The 27,239-nt window shown below is 38.0% G+C and overlaps 1 protein-coding gene across 1 annotated transcript in view; it reads right to left on the minus strand.

The window, feature by feature from the left end:
• Positions 1–27,239, minus strand: part of JAG2 (jagged canonical Notch ligand 2) — a gene marked incomplete at both ends in the record, with an annotated part of 67,970 nt that overhangs the window by 13,148 nt on the left and 27,583 nt on the right. The window contains 12 exons of the mRNA XM_080619023.1: positions 346–459; positions 1,058–1,222; positions 1,521–1,671; positions 3,976–4,149; positions 4,984–5,030; positions 5,589–5,702; positions 6,286–6,399; positions 7,271–7,384; positions 8,386–8,505; positions 8,887–9,017; positions 20,119–20,179; positions 21,200–21,454. Coding sequence (XP_080475149.1) covers positions 346–459; positions 1,058–1,222; positions 1,521–1,671; positions 3,976–4,149; positions 4,984–5,030; positions 5,589–5,702; positions 6,286–6,399; positions 7,271–7,384; positions 8,386–8,505; positions 8,887–9,017; positions 20,119–20,179; positions 21,200–21,454 — 1,560 coding nt within the window. The remainder of the gene's footprint in view (positions 1–345; positions 460–1,057; positions 1,223–1,520; positions 1,672–3,975; positions 4,150–4,983; positions 5,031–5,588; positions 5,703–6,285; positions 6,400–7,270; positions 7,385–8,385; positions 8,506–8,886; positions 9,018–20,118; positions 20,180–21,199; positions 21,455–27,239) is intronic.

Raw genomic sequence — 27,239 nt, forward strand, 5'->3', positions numbered from 1 at the left:
AGATTGGGTAAGGGACAAACTTTTATGTACAGGAAGTACTAAAAAGTATATATCCTTAAAGCAGTAAAAGCAATATGTGAGTAGACCTCTAACAGGGAATATTCACTTTTGCTTCTCAGGAAAAAAAAGCAATTCTCTTCCTCCTGAGATGTCTTGTACTATAACCAAGAATCAGGTTAAAAGTCCTTTAACAGGAATGTAAGAGCTGCTACCCAAAAATCTTCTGAAAACAACACTAAGTAGTCTGTAATTACAGAACAGAAAAACTACCTCATTATTATTAATGTGCCAATCATCACTAACGTGCACCAAAACTGTTAATATTTGACCCTGAGTAGTACTCACTCGTGTCACACAACTCTCCTTCCCAGCCACTTGAGCAGAAACACCTAAATGAATCGACTTCATCGATGCATGTGCCACCATTCTTGCAAGGTTTTCCAAGACAATCGTTGATATCTATGACAAAGTCAACAATTATTGCTCATAGCCTGTCTTCACCTACCTAGAGGAGTTATCCATACTTGGTCTCTAGGAAAAGGAGCAGAGTTATACTCCATTTGTACATCCATAAGAACAACTCAAACATCTGTTTTCAAGCCTGGTAAGGTTTCTAGATTCGTTTTCTTTCACATATCAAGTTGAACCAAAGCATTAAGTTTACCTGGCAAAAGTATCCAGGTGTTCAAAAAAATACCTGGAACAGCAATACACATGCTCCTAAGCTGTGCTGTTAATGTGTCTGTCCTTTCTGCATCATTCCCATATTGGAAAAATCCATGGCTTCTTTTAAGACTGTACATAAAGGTAATGGGTACAGATACATTTGCATTCAAGTTGGACTAAAACCAGTTTTCCTTCACAGAGGAAGTATATACCACTACAGAGATAAGACAACTGTTACCAGAAAAAAAAAAAAATGGATTTCAAGCAGTACACCTTAAACAATGCTCTACACAAATTTTTTAAAGCCTTGATGTTTCATTTTGTATTGTAAAGCTTAATAACAAAAAATAGCGTTTTAGAGCAACAAAATCTAAAAGAAATTCTTACTTACTTTCATGACAGTATATTCCAGTAAAACCTCTTTCACAGGCACAAGTAAAATTCCCTCCTGGCTGACTAATGCACCGCCCATGAGGCCCACAAACATTAGATGAAATGAAACGGATTCCTTCTTGGGTAGCATTAGTGAAGACTTCTATTGTACAGCTGTCTATTACTAAGAATGAGAAGAACATCATCAGATGATTAATCTGCATCACCATTCAGTCTTTACTTTTTAAAATGTCAACCAAAAATTAGGACTAATCACAATTTAGAAGCTATGTTCAAGTTTAAGTTACCCTCTACCTCTTTAAAACTTAGGATGGCTACAAGCATTTCTTCTGGCTGCCTCACTTCCACAAAGTCCAAGTGAGTACAATAAAAATGTTTCTGCATTAAGCTGTTCCCAGAAATACTACCTTTTTGATGTATCACTAACACATTAAGACAAGTTTCTGGAAAACAGCAGGTACCTTTACAAGAATTGTTCTTGCAGTGGTCCTTGAGATGAGAACAATTCTTTCCATCATAGTCATCAGGGCAGGCACAGTAATAATCTCCTCCCAGATCATAGCATTTAGCCCCATTCTGGCAAGGGTTAGGTTCACAGAAATCAATATCCATCTGTAAGAGAGGCCATAGTTAGCACCAGCTGCTTCATTTCCCAAGAGCAAGCAGCATTATCTGTGTGCCAAAGACACAGATGAAGTTAATGTACAAGGAACCTCAAGTTTTAAGGTTTATGAATCATATATATTACATTCCATCCTGCAACAGAGAAATGTCAGGTTACTTTAGTCAACCCTAATATAGAGCATTTCTGACACTTCTAAGACAACATTCCTTTGCAGGAGGCTGAATAAGCACATTTGCAATAACTTAAGAAAAAAACAAGCCATGAAAAGACATCTTACTGTGATGACTCTGGATCATTACAAGTCACTTCTCTGTCCTTCACACCTACATACTAAGTGCTATAATGCAAGTTAAATAGAAATGCACTTGTCAACTTTGTGTCTACAACACACTTAAAATACACAGAACTCAAAAAACCTACCAAAGAATAAATCCTGTTCTCCACAGCAGCTTCTCTTTCCACGTCAAGTAATACATAGAATTTATTGTAGAACCACATAGCTTGGAAGGGACCTCTAGAGGTCAGCTACTTCCTATCTCCTGCTCAAAGCAGCTCTACTTAGACCAAGCTGCTCAGGGGCCTTACTTTTACAAATACTATCATCATACCAATTTACACACAGAAATACTAGGTATATTTTGAATACTTCTTACCATCTGATTCAAAAAGTAAAATTTAAACCTAGCTTTCATAATATCACCCTTAAAACAGAAATTGCTAAAGCAAAGCAATCCTGCTTCTCTACATCTTCGACTGACATACAAGATCACTGACTGGTGATGCCCTAAACTGGCCTCAAAATCCACAAATCAGCCTCGAAAGGGATATAGTTACATCACAGTATCTTTCCTCCAAGTTGTTATTCTTAAGGATTGCCTTCTTCCCCTCAAGTAATTTTTTCCTACTTCACATCTCTCGTGATAAAGATAATTTTATGTCTGTAAGGTTGAGAAAGCTAAGTCCAGTGGTAGATTTGCTTACTTCTTTTAGTAGATCTTAGCTAAATAGGTTAAACATCCAAGCTAATTAAAGCAGCAGGAACACAAATAGTGTTAAGTTTTTAACTGAGAGCAGCATGTACAATTCCAGCTGCAATAGAGAGATTTTTACATGGCTATTTTATGTTTTCATGTGGGACATTCAAAGCAAGCTACACAAAATAGCTAAGGTCTGAGAAAGATTCTCAGATCTCCTCTATCAGATGTCTCCATTTGTTTCCTTCCATTAGTGTCAATTTCCCCTTTGCAATGCAAGTTCAGTAGCTGGTACTTTAGCATCTGGAATCAATGGTAGATATTTCCTGCAACAGACAAGGCAAGCAGCCAACTCCCCCCTATTATTCAAACGGACTTGCTAAAACTTTAATTACATGGTATGGTATGAATCAGCCAAGAGCAGAGTACTCAAGCTATGATCTTTATGTAATGGTACATGAGTTATTACATACTGCACCAGTTTTATTACACTGGTCAGTAACTGCAACCCTTTTCAATTTTGAATAAAAGGAGGGCATTGTTCCTTTAACAATACAAATATAGAATAAAATTACTTCATCATTTAAGAGAGGTCATTCCAATGTCCTCCATGAAAAACTCTGGAAGAAATCCAACAAAATTCAAACCCAATGTCTCCAGTTGATGTCTGTCTTGCAAGCTATAATACTTAGATGAATTTGGCTATCAGTGAAAGCCAGAAAGTAGATATTTTGGGCAATATAACTTTGCATTGAAAAGTCTAATGTTCTCCCTAGGAAGAACTAGAATTATCTCTAGCACTTTAGTATTTCATACGTTATTTAAGCACTAGAATGACATGTTTCTCAAAATGATCTCAAAAAGAAAGTTCTGAGAGCTGCTACTTGCATATCTGCATGCTTTTAATTATGTGGATGCTTTTACCAACAGCAGTAAGCTTACTTGGAAAGTAATTCAGTTATATACTTCAGAGTTATTAGGATGAAGACCTAAAGCATTCTAGTGGAGCAAAAAAACACAGGTCTTGAAAATTGCAAAGGTAAAAGTTTCAAGCTTAAGGAATACTTGCAGTCTTAAACATTTAGCAGAGCCAACATGTATGCGCAACAGCTTGTGCTTTGTCAGGCTGCAAAATCAAGTGTTACAGCTACTATGACAGCACTGCACAACAAATTTACTTATTCAGAGTATCAAGTAACAGCTACATTAGTTAGTAATGCCTTAGCCTTGGGTTACTCCCATTTAAACCTGCAGATATGTTTCTCTAAAGAATTCAATCCATGAGAAGTATTGCAGTAATGTCAGCACTGCCCTCACCTCACAGAAGACTCCTGAAAAGCCCTGTGAACACAGGCACCTGAATCCATTCACCAGGTCTTTGCAACGACCTCCATTTTGGCATGGATTGCTTTCACACTCATTGGTTTCCATCTCACAGTTTTTTCCTGTGAAACCACGAGGGCATAAGCAATGGTAACCATTCACTTCGTCCTTCACAGAGTGGGAGAAAAAGTAGAAAAATTTGTTTATTGATAAAACTTGCACACAAGAAGTCAAGTTATTTCTATATTCTGAGCAGCAGTAGCACCACAAAATTTTTTTGTGAAATGGTGTAAGAGTCTGCAAATTATAGAATAGTTAGGGTTGGAAAGGACCTTAAGATCATCTAGTTCCAACCCCCCTGCCATAGGCAGGGACATCTCACACTAAACCATGTCACCCAAGGCTCTGTCCAACCTGCCCTTGAACACCACCAGGGATGGAGCATTCACAACCTCCCTGAGCAACCCATTCCAGTGCCTCACCACCCTTATAGTAAAGAACTTCTTCCTTATATCCAATCTAAACTTCCCCTGTTTCAGTTTGAACCCGTTACCCCTTGTCCTGTCACTACAGTCCCTAATGAAGAGTCCCTCCCCAGCATCCTTGTAGGCCCCCTTCAGACACTGGAAGACTGCTATGAGGTCTCCACGCAGCCTTCTCTTCTCCAGGCTGAACAGCCCCAACTTTCTCAGCCTGTCTTCATACGGGAGGTGCTCCAGTCCCCTGATCATCCTCGTGGCCCTCCTCTGGACTTGTTCCAACAGTTCCAATCTAAACTTCCCCTGTTTCAGTTTTAACCTGTTACCCCTTGTCCTATCACTACAGTCCATAAAGAAGAGTCCCTCCCCAGCATCCTTATAGGCCCCCTCAGATACTTGAAGGCTGCTAGAACACTATACTTTTATAGTAAGCCTTATTTAACCAACATGCAATTCCAAACTATAGAATTCATAACTAGAACAAGATTAATTTTCAACATGGCATGGAATAAACAAAAGTTACCTTACAAGTCCCTCCATGTTGACATTGTCCATGACAGTCATTAATATCTATGGATAAAATATGCAAGGCATTAGAATTTATACTGGAACACTAAGCTGTAAAGTACCTCTCTAGCATAAAAATGGGGAACAAACGATTTTCAGGGAGGATTTTTTCTAGATGTTTCAAAGGAAAGCAAGGATACTTGATGTCTTAAAAGATTTCTTATTTAAAAAAATAAAAAAATGCAATAGAAAGGTACATCTTCCATATGACATTTCTATTACACTCTAATAGAAATCAAATTAAGTGCTATCAGCTAATTTCATTTTAACTAAAAAGTATTTTAAATTGAATCAGTATATGACATCATTCAGAATCAAGGCTAAGTGAGTAGGGAGATATTAATATTAATAGTTATGTGTGTGTGTATTTAAGCTCATACCAAGTGCATTTCCAAATAAATTTTCAAACAATATTTTCAATTTACATTGCTGGAAGTTTAAAAGCCCCCTGACAACAGGTATTTTTCTCTTGTATAAGTATGCGTGCTATGTTCATCATAATACCCTTTTTTAAATAATTAGGCATCCTATGGTCAACATATATACTAAAAAAATACTAACTGATATGACAATTTACTCCTGTCCATCCTGGAATGCAGTCACAGTAATATCCACCAATGAGATTTTTGCAAGAATAAGCATTAACACAGGGTTTCCCTTCACACTCATTAGCATCTGTGAAAGAAGATAAAGAAGAGAATAAAGAACAAACCCAGAAATAGATTACCACAGCACCAAGCAAAGTTCCCATGCAATCCAAGCATCAGAAGCTCATATTATACAATAGGTAGGGCAATAAAACCATTTACATACCAGAGGATTTTAATACATACTTGTCTATAGTAGCACATGCATGTTATTTTACTTTTCCTCTGGCCAAAACTCAAAAAGGTACTATGTTAGTCAGGGCAAATCCCTTCCTTGCCTCCATAAGCTTATAGTCACTGGTTTGCCACCATGAAGCAGGAGCTACCATCACCAAGGTTGTATTTTGAAACAGGAAAGTTATCAGGCATTCTAGAAAAATTATTGTAAGTAAGCTCAAGTTGGGGCTTAAACAGTTACAGGTTCTCACTTGAAACTTCTGGCTTTTCAATCTACTAATGCAGAGCTACAATACCAGTAACAACACACATCTTCAACGTTTTCTTCAGTGAAAATAATGTCAGAAATGCTTCCAGAGTTATTAATTATTTAGTAATAATGATTTAGGAATTATCTGCAGTTGTCTTCAAAACTTTAGAAGGTAATTACTTACCAAGCTGACATGTTGCTCCAATCCACTGTTGTGGACATATACACTCAAATGCATTAACACCATCTATACAGGTCCCTCCTTGAGCACAAGGGTTAGATGCGCATTCATCAATATCTGGAAATTCAAAGCGTGCCTTCCATTACATGATTTAAAACTCCACTTAACCTGCTTGTTTCTTATTGTAGGGCTTTTCGTTTGGGTTTTAAGTTATTTTGAGATTAAGGGGAAGAATGCACAAACTTAGGAACAGACTAACATTTCTAACCCAATTTTTACTTAGGCTTTTTTCATATCTTTGAGTTTGAAAAATTCAAAGTTCCTTTTTCCCCTATCTGCAAACAGCAAGAAGATTCAGTTAATCTGCCAGTGATGAACACATTCATTGACAGTCAAGTTACTAGATCATGACACAGTAGCCAGTATTTAGGGGGGGGGGTTAGCATAGTTGCTGTTGAAAAATGGATAAAACCCCTGTGCTCCAAATCACAGGCAAAATGCAAACCAATACGACAATATGTTTCTACTATTACCCCATCTTCCGAACCAGACACTTTTATATTTAAGTGAGTAATCTACTCTTCTATTACTTTCAGAAGGGGAGAACTTTCACATCCACACAAGATGATCTCTAAGGTCCCTTCCAACCCAAACCATCCTATGATTCTGTATTTCTTAAAATAAATCCATTATGGATTTTGTTTTAGCTAAAGTGTCAGAAATTGTGCTACACACTTTGGCAACAGGGCATTTATTTGGCTATGGTCCAGCTGTGCTTTTGATAACCTGTAGACCTCAGCTCCATCAAATGGATACTGCTGACTGCACAGTCCTTTTAATCTTTTCAGAGTATCCCAAACCATAGCCATTAGACAGCTAAGGTAAAAGACTACCATCAAATCCATTACCAACAGAGCATGATATTATCAATAAAGCTGTATCAGCCCTTCGAATCTAACGGGTCAGTCATCAGAAGATGCATACCCACCAATAGCGCATGTTGGTCCGCTCCACCCCGATGGGCAGTGACACTTGAAGCCTGATGAAATTTCGTGACAAATTCCACCATTAGCGCAGGGATTAGATACACAAGCATGCTCCGCTGGAAAGAGAGGAAAATAAATTCTTCCTAAATGCTCTTCCAGTAACAGTTAAGGAGAACTTATAGTTATAAACTGTGTTCTGATTAAAAATGACCAAGAGCATGAGCAGTAGAGAGGTGCCTGTACAGAAGTTTGGAGCCTCCCTCTCCTACCTACAGAGAGCAAGATTCCCAGTAGGAGACCAAAGCAGGATTTCACTAAAGATGCATATCATCCTTCCTATCTACTGACTAGAAAGCCTAAAGATAGACAGGTCACTACCTCAATATACCAGGAACTAGAGAAGTTCCCCATTAACCTACTGCTTCCAGCTGCAGAGTCCACTAGCACTTTGCTCTCTCCCCCGCCCCCAGCTCTATAAGACAAAACAGATATGCCAAGTGCAGAGGTCTGAACAGCAGTAGTAGTAGTTCAAAGTATCAAAGGTCTGTTTAGCTTCATTCTAATACTGTTCCTTGGAAACAACAAAGAACAGAGCTTGCAATTACAGGCAGCACTGCTTGTCGTCACCCCATATAGGGCTGTAACACTTTCAGAAACTGCACTAAGCAACCAGGTTGAGCAGGGGTAAGTTGCATGCCATCACTTTTGATATTTTCTCACTCAGAAGGTAAGGAAGCTTTTGGAAACAAGAAAACAATCCCTTACTAGGAGATTACTTACTAGGTAACACTTTCTAATTGTTGCTATCACTTTGCACACTTCCCTTCTCAGAAACCAAGCTGGCTTTTGAGAAGAAAACAGCTCCTCTACTCTAAAAAAAAAAAAAAAACAAACAAAAAAAAAAAACCAAAAACAAAAACAAGACACAACAAAAAACCAAACAACCAAACCCAAAAATACTCCAAAAAAAAAAACCACCCAAAAAAAACAAAACAAAGGAACCACAACCAAACACATAGGCAGCAATGATCATATAATGCCATCTGACCAACTACAATGTAGCCATGCCTGAAACAGTTTCAGATTTCTGAAGATACATGCAACACCCAAAACTTACCAATTTCACAGTTCTTTCCAGAGTAGCCATCTGGGCAAGCACAGCGATATTCATCTGGTTCAGTATTCATACAGGTTCCACCATTCAGGCAGGGATGATGATTTCCACAGTAATTTAGATCTGGACAAAGAAAAGTGTCAATCAATCAACAGGGAACACAAATCTCACCATTTTAATGCCTCGTCAAACAGATGCCTTTCTGGCTTGAACATCATTCACCCACATCATCCCCATATTCCATTAGCTAGCCTGTCACCTGCTGACTATCCATAGAACAGGGAAGGATAAGCAAGAGCCAACTACATGAGTTAGAAGAGTCAGGACAATTACAAGCCTTTTGTCTTAAACTTCTTACACTTCCAATGTTTAAGCACCATCTGCCATAAAAGAATTAGGCACAGAAATACTCAGCTGCGCACTAGCAGGAAAAAAAAATGGTTAATGAGTTATCAGTTAATCATGCAACTTTACTTATTTTTCCTGTACATTAATGTTAAGTACCTTTGTTACAGAGCAGGCCACCCCAGTTGGTTTCACAGTTACACTGCCATGGTTCATTACAGCTCCCATGAGCACAGCCTGGGTAGCGGACACACTCATCACAGAACTGTCCTTGCCAACCATAATGGCACCTAAGATGTAAGTTCACATGTTAAAAGTTAGCAACATGATGCTTAATTATCAGCATTACAGGTATTTGGAACACTACACTTACCGTTCTCAAGAACAAGGTCAACCGTTCAATGTGCAACAGATAACAAAACTTTATTTCTCCTGTTTAGAAGGAACATACTAGTCCTGTTGAACATCCTTACTGGAACTCATTTTGCTCAACCGTATTACATATCACGGCAACAAGCAACAGCAAGTACTATGCATTATGAGAACTGTACATATTCTTTTACAACAAGTCCCATCTTCATATAATCATCTCACACTAGGACAAGAATTGTGATTGATATAAAAAAGTTGAAATTACTTTTCAAAAGAAGACTGCTGGCTCACTGCATTAAGCACTACAGCTTTTTAACATCTGTGAAGATTTCAAGGTATTAGGTAGCTTCCTCTAGAGTGCTAGTTTTGAAAGACCAGAGCAGACAGAAACACAGCCATCTTGCCAATTTACTCAAGACTTAGTTTCTCAAGAGAATCCTTTTTACAGATTTATTCTCTTATACCCTCAGCATTCTCTAGTGACATGATAAAAAAAAAGTGCTCTTGGGAGAAAGGAGGAGAATAGAAACAAAATCCATTAATAAGTAATTTGTTTTAAACAGTTGGAATTTTGATACAAGATTTCTTCAGAGATCAGTATCTTTGTGTTATCTGTAAGATAATTCTGCTAATACCTATTTATGCTACAGGAAAGGCGATAAAGTCTGAACACGAGGGGAAAAAGAAAAAAAAAAAAGGACAGACAGATGCTGCTTTTTTTTTTCCTTAATGTACATTTCCTACACATTTTAATCAAAAAAAAAAATATAGGAAGCTTGCTGTACTGGGCCAACAAAAGACCCTTATGCCTGTTGTTTAAAAGGTATTTCTTAAAAACAATGTAAAAGCCATAGTAGCAACAAAGATTTTGACAGAATTTGACAGAATTTTTGACAGAGATTGACAAGAAATTGACAGAAATTGACAGAAAAAAACCACACTGAATGGGAATCAGGCACATGCATGCCAGTAGAGCCTTAATGCCAAGGGGAAAAAAAGCATTAGAAAGTAAACTGTAGTTCTTTAGGATTTAACACCATTATTCTATTATCAACATGCTTTAAAAACCATAAAAGGACAGAAAATAAATTCTTAACTCTTTGGTGTATAGTAAAAGAAGACAAGGAAAAGTATAAACAAGGAGTCTTGGTTCCCTGAGAACCAATCCACTTCCACCCTTTCAGTAAGTGAGTTGCATCAATCCCTGAAGCAATAGAGCAGGTTATGGTAGCAGAATATTATTTAAATTTCTACTATTTGCCTAGGCAGAAGGAGTCCACATGCAGATCTTTGCAAGACAATCTTTACTTATTTTTATATACATAAAGTTCTAGAACTCCTTTGAGTTCTTAGTCCCAGTATCTGCTCCTCAATTCAAAACCTCACAGTTGTGGGATTGCTAAGACAAGCCTCAGCTGCATACCTAGTCCAGAGGCCTCTGACAACTCATCTAAGCAAAGCTGTCAGAAGCCTGGAGAATATTTGTATTTCAGAAGCAGCTTTCTTTTGCTGTATTAGCAGTAAGAGGAAACAAATACTGCTCCTGCTAAATTTGATCTCTTCCTTCCTCCTCAAGGACAGAAAAATCTTTTCGGGGCTGGTAACAAACAATAAAAAAAAAAGCACTGTAACTCATTTTACTGGCCCCAACCCAAATCTCCATCCATGCCAAACCTGGCAGTACTGCCAGTGATTCACCACAATATCCTAGCCAGGGCCAACTTCCCACCCACATATAACAAGCATTTTCAAGGGCTGAAAGACTGCATCACAAAGCAAATAATCACAATAACTAGGTTTGTTTGCCATACCCAATGGATAACAAGTTTCTTTGTTTAACTGTTAATCACTGCAGTGGTGATTAAGAGGGCAAAGAAAAATACAGCCACCTTCTTAGAACTTGAAGGCATCTTAAGCACCTACTTGAGTTTGTAGGTATGCTTGACTGCATTGAAATTAGTTTGGCAGAAAAGCATTGCTGCTTTTTCATGACATTCAACCCAAAGTTTACTGTTAAAGTTACCAATATGCTTGAGGGAAAGAATTTCTAGAGGCTAAAAGCAGTCCAAAGGAACACAGTGTTTACAAGTCAAAAGGTTACTATGTGGTAAGCTGATCAGCCTCCAGTTTACAAGGAAGAGTAAATTAGGATTTCCTCTTGAACAGGAAGTCTGGTTGCATCCTACATTAGCAGGTGCTAGAGCAGCTTTAATTCCACTTCCTTCTAAAAAGATAATGTTTACACAGATCTCAACTCACCCCTACAGCAAGATGTGATCAATAAAGTTAAATAAATTCAGAGATGGGCACAGTCATTTAAGAGGGAACTATCAAGCTAAGACACAAGGATGAAAAAAGGTTAATGATCCACTATGAGAAACCCAAAAGGCACAGAGATAAAAGCAACATCAACAAGCAAACCAAACTAGAATTTCTTTTCAAGTAACAACCACTTGTGTAAAAGCCAAAAGGGAACAGCTAGTGCAGTTAACAGTGGGCTAATGTTACTTCTTCCCTGCCTCCCTGCCCTCAGTTGAGAATAATCTGTTGGAAGTTTCTGCAATCCTAAATTTTTCACATCTGACTAAGTAAGAAAGCCAAATGTAGAGAACTCATAAGGATTCCCATTGTTCAACGGACAAAAAAAACTTATTGGAATCAAGATTCTACTTCCTTTGTCCTTCCCCTCTACTGACTTCATCAGCATTAACTTGTCTTTACAACCAAACACACACAAAACAAAATCAGAGATGGCTTAATCTTAGCTCTTGCTGGGTTATTAGCAGTACAAAAGAAGCTACCATAAATAGATTGTTACAGTTCAGTTACTTCCTGATGGAAGGCTGAAGTACAGGCATCTGCTCCCAGACCAAAGCATCCCTTCAGGTTAGGATTAACAGAGAGAGTGTGCAATAGGAATAGAAGAACAATTGCAAGTTATCTTGAAACCAAGAACTTGCCGAGAAGATCCTGGTAATCCTAACAGGAACACTTCACAGCTTCCATTTTCCTTAGATGAGACACTGATGGCAACAGAAAATCAGAATTTACATACAAGGCTGGAAAAAGGGGAGGTGGTAGGAGTTAACCTTAGAAAAGCTTCCAGATAACATTTCAGTCTTGAGATCAGAGAAACTGCAACTGTGCCGGAAAAATACTGTATGTAAACAGACTCACTATTTGCAAGAATAAGATCCTGAGTAATCCGGTTTAACTAGACCAGAGGTGGGACAAGATGATCCTGGAAGTTCTTTCCAAACTCCATGACTTAATGGAAAATCCTACAATTGTACTTACAGAAGTGATATGGAAAGGAGAAGAAACATACCCAAATCCTGATGGTTTGTAAACCATGATCCCTCAAGCATTTCACATGGTCAACTCCTCCTTATCCAGAAGGAAGATGTGTGTTACATAGCAAAAAGTTAGAGTGTTCTCAATGGTCAACCAACCTGCATGTTTCATACTGTCTTCACACATGGTTTATTCTCTCCATTCAATCTCTTCTGGTTATTTAAGAGTCCTGAACTTTCTGTGCAGAGAGCTTAGCTAAGGAACTTTATACTCCAGGTCTCATCCAATCACTAATCTACTCTGGTTAACCTTACAAAAAGGCTCATAATACAGTAGAATGAGAAGAAACCTAAACAAACTGCCGTACACCTTGCTGCAGAGCTTTGTAAGCACTTAATGTATAAATACACCTAAGGAAAGGAAGGAAATAAAAAACCAACAGCAAAAACAAACCAACAACTATTTCTGAAGTCTAGGTCAGAATAAGGGACCTAAAAATAAAAAATAAAAATAAAAAAAAAAATCCTAGAGAGGATGTAGCAGTGCAGTATAAGCCTTTAATTACCAAAGGTTCTACATACTGGTATATTGCACATCGTACAAATGCCAAAGCGAAGATCCTCGTGACATATTTATACATAATTTTTTAGGCAGGCTTTTTGGAGGGACCTTCTCCCACTCATATTTCAAGTGGAAACTGTGGCCAAAACACTCAACACAGGAAAAATGAAGCAAAACAGTGACATTAAGAGCAGAAGCAAAATGCATCATTAAGGGGTGGGGGAGAAATAACCCACTTACATGGAAAACCACTAAATTTTCTAATGACGTGAACAGGATGGTGTTGCATAGGGCAGAACAATAGCTTTATATTCGTTATTTACCTAAAATAACTATAAGAAAGTCTGTTTAATCTTTTAAGAGATTAGTTGTTGCATAGCAGGCAGCAATATGGCCTAGCTGTTAGATCCTAAAATTCTGAGCATTTGGACACAGTGTTATAGCTAGTATGGTACTCATTAACTAAGACACATCACAGAGGCGCTTTCCCTACTTTCCTACCTTTGAAATAGGCATGACAGTTTTTTGACTAGGGAAGGAAAAGATGCTCATTAATGAACTGCAATAATTTTGTTAACTGAAAGCCTGCCATTTTTTCTTCTCACGACCAGCATTCTTGTTAGATCAAAATATACAAACCTTTCCCTACAAACTTTTTTCTCCTCTAATAAAGGAAGCTATTGAAAGGTAACATTCTCCCTCCAGTAATTTAGAGTTTTGTGAAGGAGTTGATAGAGAGATGGTTCAAAATTGTTCAGCCAGAACATAGGAGAAAACATTGTTCAGTTAACTTGCAGTAAGTGGCTCTAAGGGTGTGCCTACATTTGCATGGGTTCACACTAGGAGCATACTTTTTAAGTGAACTGCCTTATAATTCCTGTTGATGTTGTGTTGGTTCACATCACAGAGCTGTTCTGGAACAAAAGAATTGGATGCCTTTTAGGTTAAACTAAGGTAATGTAAGACAATGTATGCCAGGAGCACACCTAATGTGTTCCAGCTGCAAACAGGCATTCAGTCCACAAAAACAGACTACAGCTACTCTAAAATTAAAAGAACTGAAGTGTTTTTAGTATGGCCATTTGGTTACCACCACTGCTTTGATCTACTGTTCTAATTTGTCTGCACTACTTGCTATTGTTGACACAAGTTAAAGCATTACATGTTTTTACTTCCTGTACACTCTCACACATTCTTCTGGAAGAGGCATACACCTTTAGGGTATATTCCGTGCCTTCTTACCCACTAATCATCCAAGGAAGCGAGTGCATAGTGTGCCTCAGTTCCCTGACCAATAAAGAAACAAAACATAGGATTCTTCATCTAACTTAGTATGTCTACTTGCAAAATTCTTGCCAACAATCCCAGAAAGCTTAAGATGAGGATATAGAAAACGATAATACAAGGACACTGGTTATGATAAGAAGGAAAACTTACGTGATGCGACACATAGCAACTGAAATAATTTTACAAGTTCTTTGAAACTTGAAGCTGTGATACAGCATCTTGCAAAGAGAAGACAAGAGAAGATGTCCAGGTACTGGTACGAAGTGCATTCCTGTAGGGCCAGACAACAGCCCTATGCGCCTTAGGGATCAAAGCTAGTCCAAGATTGCAGAAATTTAAATGGTCAGATGCCACAGCAACTGGCACACTACTAAAGACTTCCTAGTTTATTGTTCAGAGTAGTTTATGAGATTTCTCATAATCCCATTCTGCAACAGTTGGGGAAGGAAGCCATATTGTTTAGAACTGGCTGATCTATCTGATCTCTTGCTTTCTCCCAGTTTTAGAAGCAGGCATTGTATTTCCTTCATCAATCTCTAAACACTTCTGTTAGTCTTGTACAATCTTTCAAAAGCATCAGATCTCCTTGTATCCAAGAATAAGTTTACAAGAATTCAGTTGCCTTTTTTTTGTTGTTGTTAGTTTAGGCAAAGTTTCCCATGTTAACCATGTTATCCCCCCAACTGTCATGAAGACAGAAGTAAAACAGTGATATTGGTAGGCCTCCTACTGAAAAGGATAGGAAGAATATGCAAGCCTATAATGTTTAACAAAGGATCTCTAGAACAACCCCAACAGTCCAGTAGCTGCAGCTCACAGAATCCCAGATTAAGGTTGGAAGGGACCTTAAAGATCCATCCAGTTCCAACCACCCTGCCATGGACAGGGACACCTTCCACTAGATGAGGTTGCTCAAAGCCCCATCCAGCCTGGCCTTGAACACTTCCAGGGATGAGGCAGCCACAACTTCTCTGGGCAACCTGTGCCAGTGCCTCACCATCTCCACGATAAAGAACTTCTTCCTAATGTCTGATCTAGATCTACCCTTTTTCAGTTTAAAACTGTTCCCCTTTGTCCTGCCACATTTTTGCAACTCAAGCTTTTGTTCCTGCATCTTCATAAAGTAAGTACTGATTTATAGCTGAGCAGGTTCTGGCCCTTATAGTGACAGATTAAAGGAGCAAATCTCCTTAGGAGAGGCCCACATCATCTGCAAGCACTGTTGGACATAATTAGCTTCACAAGCAGGGCTGAAGTGGAATACAAGACTACAAAAGGCATGGCACTAGACAGGAAGCTTGAAAAACCTGTTTCAACAGGACAAACTCAAGATGTGATAAAATAAAAATAAAAAAAAAAAAAAAGAAAATCACCAATATTGTAAAAATCAAAATTTTGTCATGTAGCTCAAAAGCAGTTCTAGTGTAAGAGTTAAAAGTACAAATTCATTTACTTCAAATGTTTTTAAAAATGTATGCTTGCACAATTTCACATTAGAGTACCATTAATGATTGCATTTCTAGTTCATTTCAGCTACTCTACACATTCTAAAGAAATTTTTTTACTACTGTTGTGTGAAGACTTGCATTTTCCAGGACATAACACGGGTCCTACCACAGCTTCAGAAGCTGAATGCAAGCTGAGAGTATTAGGGATTTGACCCCCTTTTTTTTATTTTGGCTTTGGAAGAGGAATTTAAACATTCAAAGGCAACAAGAAAAGTAGAAAGGCTTCTGAAAATACCATCATCCTGGCACGAATATGACAATGTAGGCCAGATATGAGGCATATGTGGACTTCTGCCAAACCCATACCATTCTGGATCACAAGGAAGAGAAAGATTAAGTCTTTAAGCCTACTGACGTTCATGAGTGGTACCAAACATACTCAAGTCAGCAGTTTTAATTGAGGAAGGAGACTGCCACTTGTGGTTTCCATATATTCAACTCTGATAATTTCATAAGATGATTGAGCCTAAGCCAGATATAAGCCATTAGATCAAACTTCACTTTTCTCTTGGCAGTTTAATGCAATTTAACAAAGTACTTCAGATGAAGGGGGCCTACAAGGATGCTGGGGAGGGACTATTCATCAGGGACTGCAGTGACAGGACAAGGGGTAACGGGTTCAAACTTAAACAGGGGAAGTTTAGATTGGATATAAGGAAGAAATTCTTTACTGAGAGGGTAGTGAGGCACTGGAATGGGTTGCCCAGGGAGGTTGTGAATGCTCCATCCTTGGCAGTGTTCAAGGCCAGGTTGGATGAGGCCTTGGGTGACATGGTTTAGTGTGAGGTGTCCCTGCCCATGGCAGGGGGGTTGGAACTAGATGATCTTAAGGTCCTTTCCAACCCTAACTATTCTATGATTCTATGATGCAATAACATACAATAAGCACCAATAACATACAATAGGCACCACTTATCCTGGCTTGGCAATGTTGTTTCTTTGACAATCCTTCCACTACTTTGGGCTGGTGAATTCAAACAAGACCATTTGGTCTGCCACTGTAGGTTAAAAAAAGATTACACTTGTCTAGATGTAGATTAAGGTTGGTTGGGTTTAATATTAAAAAACAAACAAGCAAAAAACCAAAACACCCTCCCCCCCAAAAAAAAACAAAAACAAAACCAAAAACAAACCACTATTTTAAGAGTATAGAAACTTCCAGTCTTTGCAAGATTCAGGTACCTTGCTTTTGCTTTCCTCAAGGATATACTTCTGCTCATTAATCAGCAAGTTTTTACTTTTGCTGAACTGCGTCCATAATTACACAAACCTATCACTCAGACAGAGCCACACCACAAAATCATTACCTATGTCAGGTCATCCCCAACTTATTTTCTATTTCTTTGATGAAAGCTCAACAAAAAGAAGGGCAAACTTTACAATACCATAACTTCCTCAAAACAATAGTTACATGAACTTGCCTAACAGATGATGTACAGTTATAGCTAATGGCATATTCTTTATTAACAGTCTGCAGTCATTTAGCTACTTTTAAGATGTTTTTGGTACAACATTTAATCCAAGAGCTCTAAATTACATTGGAACATCAAAGCATGGAGGGTAGATCTTTTCTATTAGAGTTAGGCTGAAGCCTCAGAGCCATTGCTCAAGTTACCTGCATGTTCATGCAAGTCGAAGATTGAAACCATTTTCTAACTTTTCTATTTATAAATGCCACTGCAGATTTTGGCAACCAAGTAGCTATTGGCACCAGTAGACATACATCTCACACCCATGTTTTTCTCACATTTTCATTTTCTTTCTGAATTAAAAAAAGGACATTGTTTTCACCTGTTAAATGACAGTGGCAACCGTCCAAAAACCAGGATGAAGGAATCTAGATTATAATTCAATAGCACCAAACATAGCAGTTTGTTTTAAATAACAGCTTCCTTTGTACTGCTGAAGATAAAGGTCACGTCTGTAAGCCTTGCTTATTTTTAGTTCAGCATCACTTCTCCATAGAAAGTATTACCCATTTGCGTTAAAAGCACATTACTAATTTACCCTCATAACTATTGCAGAATACCAGTTAAAGATATCTGTGTGAACAAGCTCAAACTACCAAATCACATTTAAAGGCAAAGCTAAGAACCTTCTGCAATACTGCAAATAGAGTAGCAATAGAAAAGCCATTGTTTTCCTTCAATCTGTTGACCACAGGTCTATCACTGAAGCAGATGAGCAGTAAGAAACAAGGCAGATAGCATACAAGCCATCTGAAATATTGTCCCCTCTTCCTTCCACAGCACCTTCTTTCAGATGAGAGAATCCATTCAATGAAACAGCGAGATTTCTGCTCAGACTCCTTCAATAGACTCAATGGAGGGTTTTTTTTGTGAGCTTAACTTAACTGGGCAGCTTAGAAGGGGGCACCTGGACTTACAACACTAGACACTTCCAGTATCCAGTGGCATGCCACAGGGATAGGCTTTGCCCATGAGACTACCTACTGACAGATACCTTAAAGTACCACAGTCATCCAGCCCCCATCTTTAAACGTTTTGTATTTCCTTCTTTAAACCTTCCTCTTCCTCTCCAGCTTCTGTTTTCCCAAGATACAGCTGTTATCGGAGAAATGAAAGCCAAGAAGGAAACTGCACCACCCCCTCTCACCTCCCTTGTGTTGCCCCCCCCAAAGGGTATTCTTGTGCATTTGCTTAAATGTTGCTTTTCCACCTTTATTCAAAGGCTCCTTGCATTCAAAAAATATTCCTAGGCTTCTAGGATACTGGTTTGATACCTACAGAACTCTAGAAATCTTTACATGAATCAAAATGTATCAAGAATAGGCTCTCAAGGAGAAAAATGTGTTCCTGGAAGGCTGAAGGGAGAGAGTACTTGTTACTCAAGCAGAAGTGATATTGGCCCAACTCTCAACCACAATTTCTACTTGTAACCTGAAAGAAAATAATCACCAACAGCAGTAGGAACACACTACTTTAAATCACAAGCAAAATATTTAATGATATGAAAAGATCACAAATAACAGGAAAAAGAAATATTCTCTCACAGAAAGGAAGATGTGGTTTAAATATCTGCCTTGGAAAATAATCTTTTAAGGGAGATTTTATAGCTCTGCAGAAGTGAAGCTGCACAGGCACTGAAGTGCTGCACTTCACATACTGGAATTTACAGTTTTCAGTCAGATTTGAGAGCTGCAACACAACACATCATCTACAAGTCAGCAGCATCTGATGAAAGTTTCAGGGCAGTAAGAAACCACTCTGAAGTGCAATGATTTAAGACTTTGTTATCTGCTATACCTCACTGCCAGAAACTTCAGCCTTTCCAGCAGGATGAGACTTGTTTGTATGTCACCTACCACAACTCAAAACTGGCAGTTCAATCCCAGCATAGCTCTAAGCCCAGCAAAGCTAAGTGATCTGCATCTTATTTCTACCACTTCTGTGATGACTGTTGTAGTTCCTAGGAGGAGGATAAGGCAGAATCGCCTTAAACTATCTCAGCTTGCCACAAATAATATTTGTCAGCTCTCAGGGGTTCTTGCAGCCAGTTTGGTTTCACATCATTCCAAGCAAACAGATTCAACAGAACTTAAAGAGAAGCCACTTCACAAATCTACTCTTACAATGATGCATACAACTCTGACCATAACAAAAACAAGAACTTACACAGGATCCTCCAACTTCCAAGCAGATCTCTCCCTTGCCTTCAACAGCCAGTGGAAAAATAACACTCATTTCCCCTTTGTCCTACCACACTGGATGCCTGAACTTTCACAAGGAAACAATCAACTCCTCTTGCTACCGCAGTCTACTCAGGCTTCATCAGAAAGTTAAGGGAACACATCAGATACTGTTCTCTTGTACTTAGGGACCAAAATACATTCACCTGGGGTAGAAAGCTTAGTTTGGGGTCACTACTGTATCTCTATTAGTACTAAAAAAAAACAACCCTTTTTTTCTTGGAAAAGTTTACTATATTTTGGTGAAAAAAAATACATATATTGAGTGTTCTAGGAGTGTGAGCATTTCTTAGTCATGACAATCCAAAGAAGAAGTTCCCTGTTTTATTTGAGGGGAACAATTAGTACATAGAGATCAGAGCTCCTCAGGATTTTGAAAAGAGGGGGGAAAGAAAAATATTATTGTCATTTGATAAAGGCATAGTTTTGGATTACATGAAGCAAATCTGTTAAGTCTTATATGTGCAAAAAAAAAATAGGATTGCAAAACAGTGTGAAGTATATGCAGTTCTTACATGAAATCTATTTCTGATCAATTTCCATCGATGTTCTTGCATTGATTTTTTTTCCATTTTAAGCAGACTTTTTAAAAGTAGCAACATACATGGAAAACACTAGAAAGATCAGTACTCAAAAAGATACTCAAGCACATAGACTTACTTGCATTCCCCAGGTGTACTGCAACCCCCATGGAGCAAATTACACCCTTGTTTACATACAGCTGTAAACAGAAAAAGATTTAGGCATCAGTTTGAGCAGTTAGGTATCCATTTATACAGCAGCAATGTGGCTAGAGCTTCTGTCATTTATCCTGTTTGTTGTTCATGCAAAGCAGATTGTCTTTTGCCACATTCAAATAGTTTTTGTTTACAGCTAGCTATTTCACAAAACAATCCCACAGCAGCTTTTTATGAAAAAAGAAGTAACTTAGGATTACTCTTTGAAAAAGTTGCTAATGAATAGGTTTGCAGCAAGATTGTCAGCACTGAAACATTCAAATACAGTTATTTTTTTAAACCCGGTATTATTCTGGAAATCCCAAGCTTCCATGCTTCCAAGCATACGTGACCTTGCATAAGCCTTAAAAATGGTCTCCCCTGTCATTAACAGGCTTTTTACTGAAAAGAAACAGAAAAGAAAACCAAAAATCTCTCAGAAGACTATGTCAAGTAATGTTAGCATAATTACTCACTGAGACTGAAGGCAAAACGTAGAGAGATTTGATTGAGTGGTACACTATAAAACGGGTGACTACACTTGAATTTCTGTTCACATTAAGAACTACCAAAAAGCTTTCAGCTTTGCATACATTACACTTAAAACCTTTTCATTTGCAACAATAGTGCTACAAGGGAATTTTCATAGGATGAAAGTCCATAGTACTACTGATATAACTGTTAAATAAAATCTTACATTAACAGATGTAATACATCATTTTGCTTAAAAGTAACACCGACTCTGAATTAAGTCAATCAGTAAAAAAGATGTTTCATTCTTGGAATTCTAAATTTACTGTGTATCCCTCATAGCACAGGCCACAAGTAACCCTGTATCCTGTGTTGGGATCCACTCTTTGCAGGGGATGTTTTTTCAAAGATTTGTATTCAAAGGACAAAGTCTATATGTATTAAAATTAGTATGCCACAGCACCGACACCACAGAAATATCTACTACACTTTATACCTATTATATATACACAATAGAGTTAATCTAATCTGAAATTAAGCTAACAATATACTACCTTGTTTACATTCTTCTCCCATCCAACCTTCCATGCAGGCTTTGTTTCCATTTTGATCACACGTGTAGTGACCAACGAAGTCATCTCGAGGGCCACAGAATTTATTGCACAGAGCACTGTAGTAATTTTCATCACACTTCACTCTTATTTGTACTTCAAAATGGGCAACAGGACCATTAAACTGTAGTGTCTTCCATCGATCTTCTGGGTTGATCATGCCAGCATGTGCCACTCGTTCTATTAGCAAGTCTTCACCTTTTTGAAAATGGTAAATTCAAGAGGTTAGAAGTTTGATAGCACACAAGAGCATATATATTCAAATCAAAAGCATTCAAACCATTAAGAGAAAATCTAGTAAAGAAAATATGAAGATGATAAAGATCTACTGTATAACTGAATTTTCCTTTGCCTTGCAAAGTTCATTACAGGAAGGCCAATTTAAAAAAGTGTCCCAAAGGAAATATTAAAAAACCCTGGAACATAATCCATAGGAAATAGCTTATTTTTCAAGGCAGCCAAACATACCACACCCACATGCTGACAACTAGCAGCTTTATCTTGATTTGAGGCTCTTTTTGCCTCCTTTTTATTCTTATAAAATTGCAAAATCTGCATAACTTTGTAACTGAGATATTAAAGTTCTCTGGTGCAAGTTTAATTTTAAAAATAAAGCAAAACATATCTACTGCAAAACTACTATGCAATAGTAAATGCTCTGGTAGACTGGGATTATGTACATAAATTAGCTTGTTTCCATGTAATTATTCTCTCTAAAGGCAAAACATCTTCAATAAGCATTTCATGGAACACTGTGTAGCTAGTATTTGTCATTTTGACAAGAAATATACAAGTGAACCCAGGATTGCCAAGGGGCTGTTCTCAACTCTGCAACCTGCTTATCCTTATCCCCAGTGGAACTACTGATAATTGTGATCAGTGTTGCAATACACTCTTATAAGCAGCCTGCCTTGCCCTCATAGAAAGCAGCAGCACTGCTACTGCCAGGTTCCATTAACTGAGACCAAATGTGTTATCACATAGGACAAGAAGATTCTAGGACCTAAGATTATGAAACTGCCAAAGTATTTTAATATTTATGGATATCTACTTTGTATTTTTATTCATTTTACTCTTAGTATTGAAGCACAGACGCTTCAGTACTAGGAGATGAGATGCAATTATAGTCAGTTGAATTAAATTACACAACAAAATTACACAATTGCTTTAGCAAATGTTAAGAATAAGCAAAGCACAGTAAGGATAAGGGTAGACAGTGAGTAACCCCAGGGATAGAAGTCCTCAAATGTTTTCACTACTCAAATCTGGTAACATCCTACTGCAAGAGTTTTTCTAGGTGACTGCAAGCTGCAGTTAGAACTCCAAACACTATTTAAGGACAAGAAAAAGATATGGAAGTTCCACTGGTATACATGAATTTCATACCCATTTATGAAATAGCTGTAATATTTCCCGCTTACAGCTTCAGCATCCACTTTCTTTAATTAAGAGATTCTTTAAAATGAATGCTAAAAGAAAAGAACCACCAAAACCTTGAACACAAGAGACTATAATGGTAGTGAGATGAAGTATAAACTTCAGATTATAATATAAAAAATGCCAAGCTTTTAGCAAGCAGTATCAATTTCAGTAAATAGATTTCACCTTCTTACTTTCTACTACTCATTAACCTAATTTGTTTAGAAAGTAAGTCAAAGGAGTGACTGTTTCTCACCTACAAAGTTATTGATAGCATACGGGTATCCTGTGCATCTGTTACCAAAGCTGCATTTCCCCCTCAGACTGTAAAAGGATGAGCTACAATTTTCAGTCACTCCAACATTAAAGAAAAAGTAAAGGTACAGAAGTAGCAGGCTCTAGAAAGTATTTTGTTAACGTCTTTTTTTCAAGCTTTCTTCTACCATAAGAAAAAAACAAAACAAAACAAAAAACCAACCTTCTCTTAAAATTAATGAGTACTGAACTTTAAAAAAGCTGTTTTAATTAAGCATTGACAGTTTCTCCAATTATTCAGAGTCAAAGTATATCTCTGCTTTAATATTAGAGTGCTATTGCCATGTACAGTCTACAACACGTGCTTGTCTGGACTAGTCTTCATAAAACATTTTATGGCTAGACATGACACACTGAAGTCTATCCTTGTTCTTTAATTCTTATACAACAAGACCTCTGTCATCAAGCAGTACATGGTCAGTAGCAGCACGGACAAGAAACGTGCAAGCTAGGAAAGGCTGCCTGCATTTTATTTTTGACTGAACCAGATATCTGTTATACCACCGGTCACCATTAAAAGCTTTGTGATTAGATTCAGCATCCTTTTATAATCTTATTCTTCTCTAATGACTATTGATCTGAAAAACTATAAAGGAAAAATGCTGAATCATGAATGGTCAAGGAATTTGAACAAATAGAAAATACACATTATTAGAGCTCTTTTCCAGCTATAAGCAACACAGGCTAATTAAAAACGGCTGCAACAGTCACTGCTATAAAAGTGCTTCCTCAAAGTGCATCAGATGGACTGAAGAACACATCCTGAGATTATAAATCACTCCTTTGTAATAAAAAAATCTTATCAAGCATCTTCAGACTAAATCAATCAGAGCCAGTTAAACAACTGGAACAAGCATTACAGTTACTGCAAATATACCTAGGCAGAACGGTCCTCTTGATACCTGGGGGTCAAGAACAGGGAAAATAACCCAACAGTGCCTTTTTTTTTTTTTTTTAAGCACTCAAAGTTTATCTTCACAAACTCCTCTGAAAAAGAATTTGAGTCTTAAGAGCTTTTCCTCTATCTTACACGAGTAAAGATAGGGCTTAACAACCTAAATAAGCAAGCCAAATAATTTACCCTGAACTACAAAAGGCATCAGGAAATCAGCTCCAAGCCATCTCATTTCTAATACTAAATTCTGAAGTACTAAAATGAAAATTCTGGTTTACTTCCAATTTAAGACTGATCCCAAAGAGAAGATGCATCTTCCAAAGAGATCAGTAATTGCAGGGAAGAACATGTTTGTCAAGGTTCCTCCCCCACCATGCCAAAGTGTTTCTGAAGATACCCACTCTCCCACATTTAACTGTTTTGATGAAGCAAGTTTTCTCCCTGCATATTGTTTTCCATTAGAATTCATCTTAGGAACTCACATTACTTTTAGGTCTCAGTAAAGACAATGAGCTACACATAACTGAATTTGTCTGGTTATTGGCACACACTACTCAAAGCTCCCCCTCCACACATCTCAGAAGCAATAAGGCCTATTTTCCTTAATCACTAAGAAGTTTTCTACAATCCTTTCTAGAAAAGCAGACTGTGCTTTTGCACAGATATTTGCACAAGTCTCATACAGACTAAGACAAAGGAGGAACAAAACCACGGCATCCCTGAGGTAGACAATCTAATGGAAAATTACTTTACAAATGAAGATGCCAGCTTGCTTCATAATGACAGTACCGGGTTATGCATTGCCAAGACCTCTGCTAGGGTCCAGAAGTTTGCCAAGTCAAATGATTTACCTAGAAAGTAGCATGAACTGCTGTGACAGATGACATAACAGGCCCTTTACAGTGACTTTGTATTTAAGACAGTTTCCTCTTCCCCTCCTACATTCTCCCAGGGCAAACAAGTGGTAACATTATGCTGCCACAAGCTTACTTCCAAGCCAGTGCTGCAGCACAGAGGAGGAAAAGCACAGGAGGAGTTCAAGAACTGGGGTCTGCAAGTCTCCTGGTTTGTAGTTTGAGGTAAGTACTGGGGAAACATTTGCACTGACAGACTGGTTCTTGAGATGGTACTTCACAGATCTTTGAGCAATCCCGCCTTGCTTTTAATGAGCACAAGGAAAGAACACAGGATGCTAGGACAGAGAGGGAGGGAAGAATGACAACTGTTCAAAAAGCTTCAAGTTGTTCACTGGAAACTCCTCTTTCCAGATGTGGGGATTTTTGTGTTTGCTTGTTACTTTGTTTGGGTATTTGGGGTAGGTTTTATTTTTGGTTGGGCTTTGTTTTGGTTTGGGGTTTTCTTAAGTACCCACTTGAAAGTCCAAGCTGGAACACAGGACCTGCATGTAAGTTTCAGCCTTACTCATCCCCATTAAAGTAAAGCAAAACCTGACTTTGGAACTAATTAATCAGGTTATAAACAGACTCTGGCAATTACTTTGATTAATCTTACAGTAGCAACAGAAGACACATGTAACCTGATCCAAAGATCAGCACAGTGTTCAGGATATGATAGCGAGTTCAGCTTTCCACAGATACTCTCTTCACTCCTCCAGGATACAGATATTGTTGTCTTTTCTCTGGAGAAGTTGTCATATTCCCTTTCCTGTGCTTTTACACATGAATTTTTACTGATCTGTGCCTGTCTGACAGGTCAGTAATCCTTGCAGAAATACACAGGAAGCGTCTTTGCATCTTGACAGATTCACAAGGCAAAACCTACTGGTTTTGACCTGCCAAGACCACGGAAGAGGGGAAAAAAACCGCAAAACCCTTCAGTATTAGGGAATGGATTGCTTCCTAGAAATCCAACATGCAAGTCTAAACTGCAGCATGGCAAAGCAACAGGTCTCTGTCATGGAATCAGTAGACGGACTACAGAAGCATTTAACAGAGACAAGTGTTTAGCTAGCGTTCTTGTCAAATCATAGGCTTACCAGCCTTCTAGGTTTCAGATGCAATACAACTTAACAGCTCCTCTCTGGCAGCCTGTATTATAGGGAAGTTCATCTTCCATTAGCAATTTCTCATGAGAGCTAAACTGTGTAACATGACACTTGTATAGACTCCTGTAGTTCATGGAAACTGATAAATTAAGAAGATGGCCCACTGGGCCTCCAGAAGATGCTGTATATACTGTGGGCCTGAAGTTCAGGAAAAAAAGGGTCACCAATGCAAGTCAACAGATTTGTCAGAGCATGTTAAAAACCTAAAAACTACAGAAAAACTTAACACAAGCCTAAAGTAACTGTCCCCTTATCAAGCGTATTTAAATAGAAACCTGGGTTCTGTATCTACAGGTTTGCAAGAGGATTCTGCAGGTTCCAAGACATAAATACAGCAACTTACAAGACCATTACTTATTAAGCAGCTTATTAAAAAACAAAATTCACCACTTAAATGGATACAGGTCTGTTTTGCAGGATAGGCTCTTCATGTTCACTCCTTTCTACACCACTTCATGAGTTGATCTGCCATCTAGAACTAAGGCATGAATATTGCAACATTTGCTGTACTAGCTACCCCTGGGTAGATTGCTCCCAAAATGAAAACTATTTGAAGGAATTAGTTTCATGTAGTACTTTGTGAACAAAACATTCAAGAGCACTCCCTCCAATCTGTTGCTACATAGGATATCTAAACTTACTAAAATTCAGGCTTACTCTGCTTAGTACTTAAGATCTCATTTTGAATACCATGTTCAGATTTGGGAAGTGCTATTCAAGGTGGCAGGAAACCAACTAAAGGGTTGCAGCAACATGAACTACCAGAGATCTAAAGAAAACATACCTATCAAAAAAGGTTGAAGGAGCTGTTAAACAAGATAAAAGCTTAATTCTAACAGAAGGAGGGCTCAGGAAGAAACTACAAACTCATCATTAGGCTGTCTATCATTGGAGACAGAGTATGTTAGAAGAACCTCCAAGTTAGGAAAGTTTGCCAGGAAAATGCAAGCAGGGCTGATCCCAATCTTCAAGGAAAAGGGACCTTGAAACTCTAACATTGCCTTAATATCAGTTGAGCTTCACCAATTTTTTATGCTTGATACATCTTGGTAAGAATGGTCAGGAATGAAGCAGCAGAGAATGGAACCTATTAGAAACTGATCATGATATGGGACATAAATCTTTGCTATCTTAATGTCCAAACACTTATCTTCCTCTATATTGATCCCAGCCAAGATCAAATAGTTCATCATTAAACACAATGAAAATCTGAAGTTCACTTAACACTTGTAGCCAAAATCATTATTTGAAGCAGGTTTGTAAACCAGTACTAAGGAGCAGGTACAAGC

This window comes from Psittacula echo, assembly GCF_963264785.1.
Source record: "Psittacula echo genome assembly, chromosome: 5".
NCBI lineage: Eukaryota > Metazoa > Chordata > Aves > Psittaciformes > Psittacidae > Psittacula > Psittacula echo.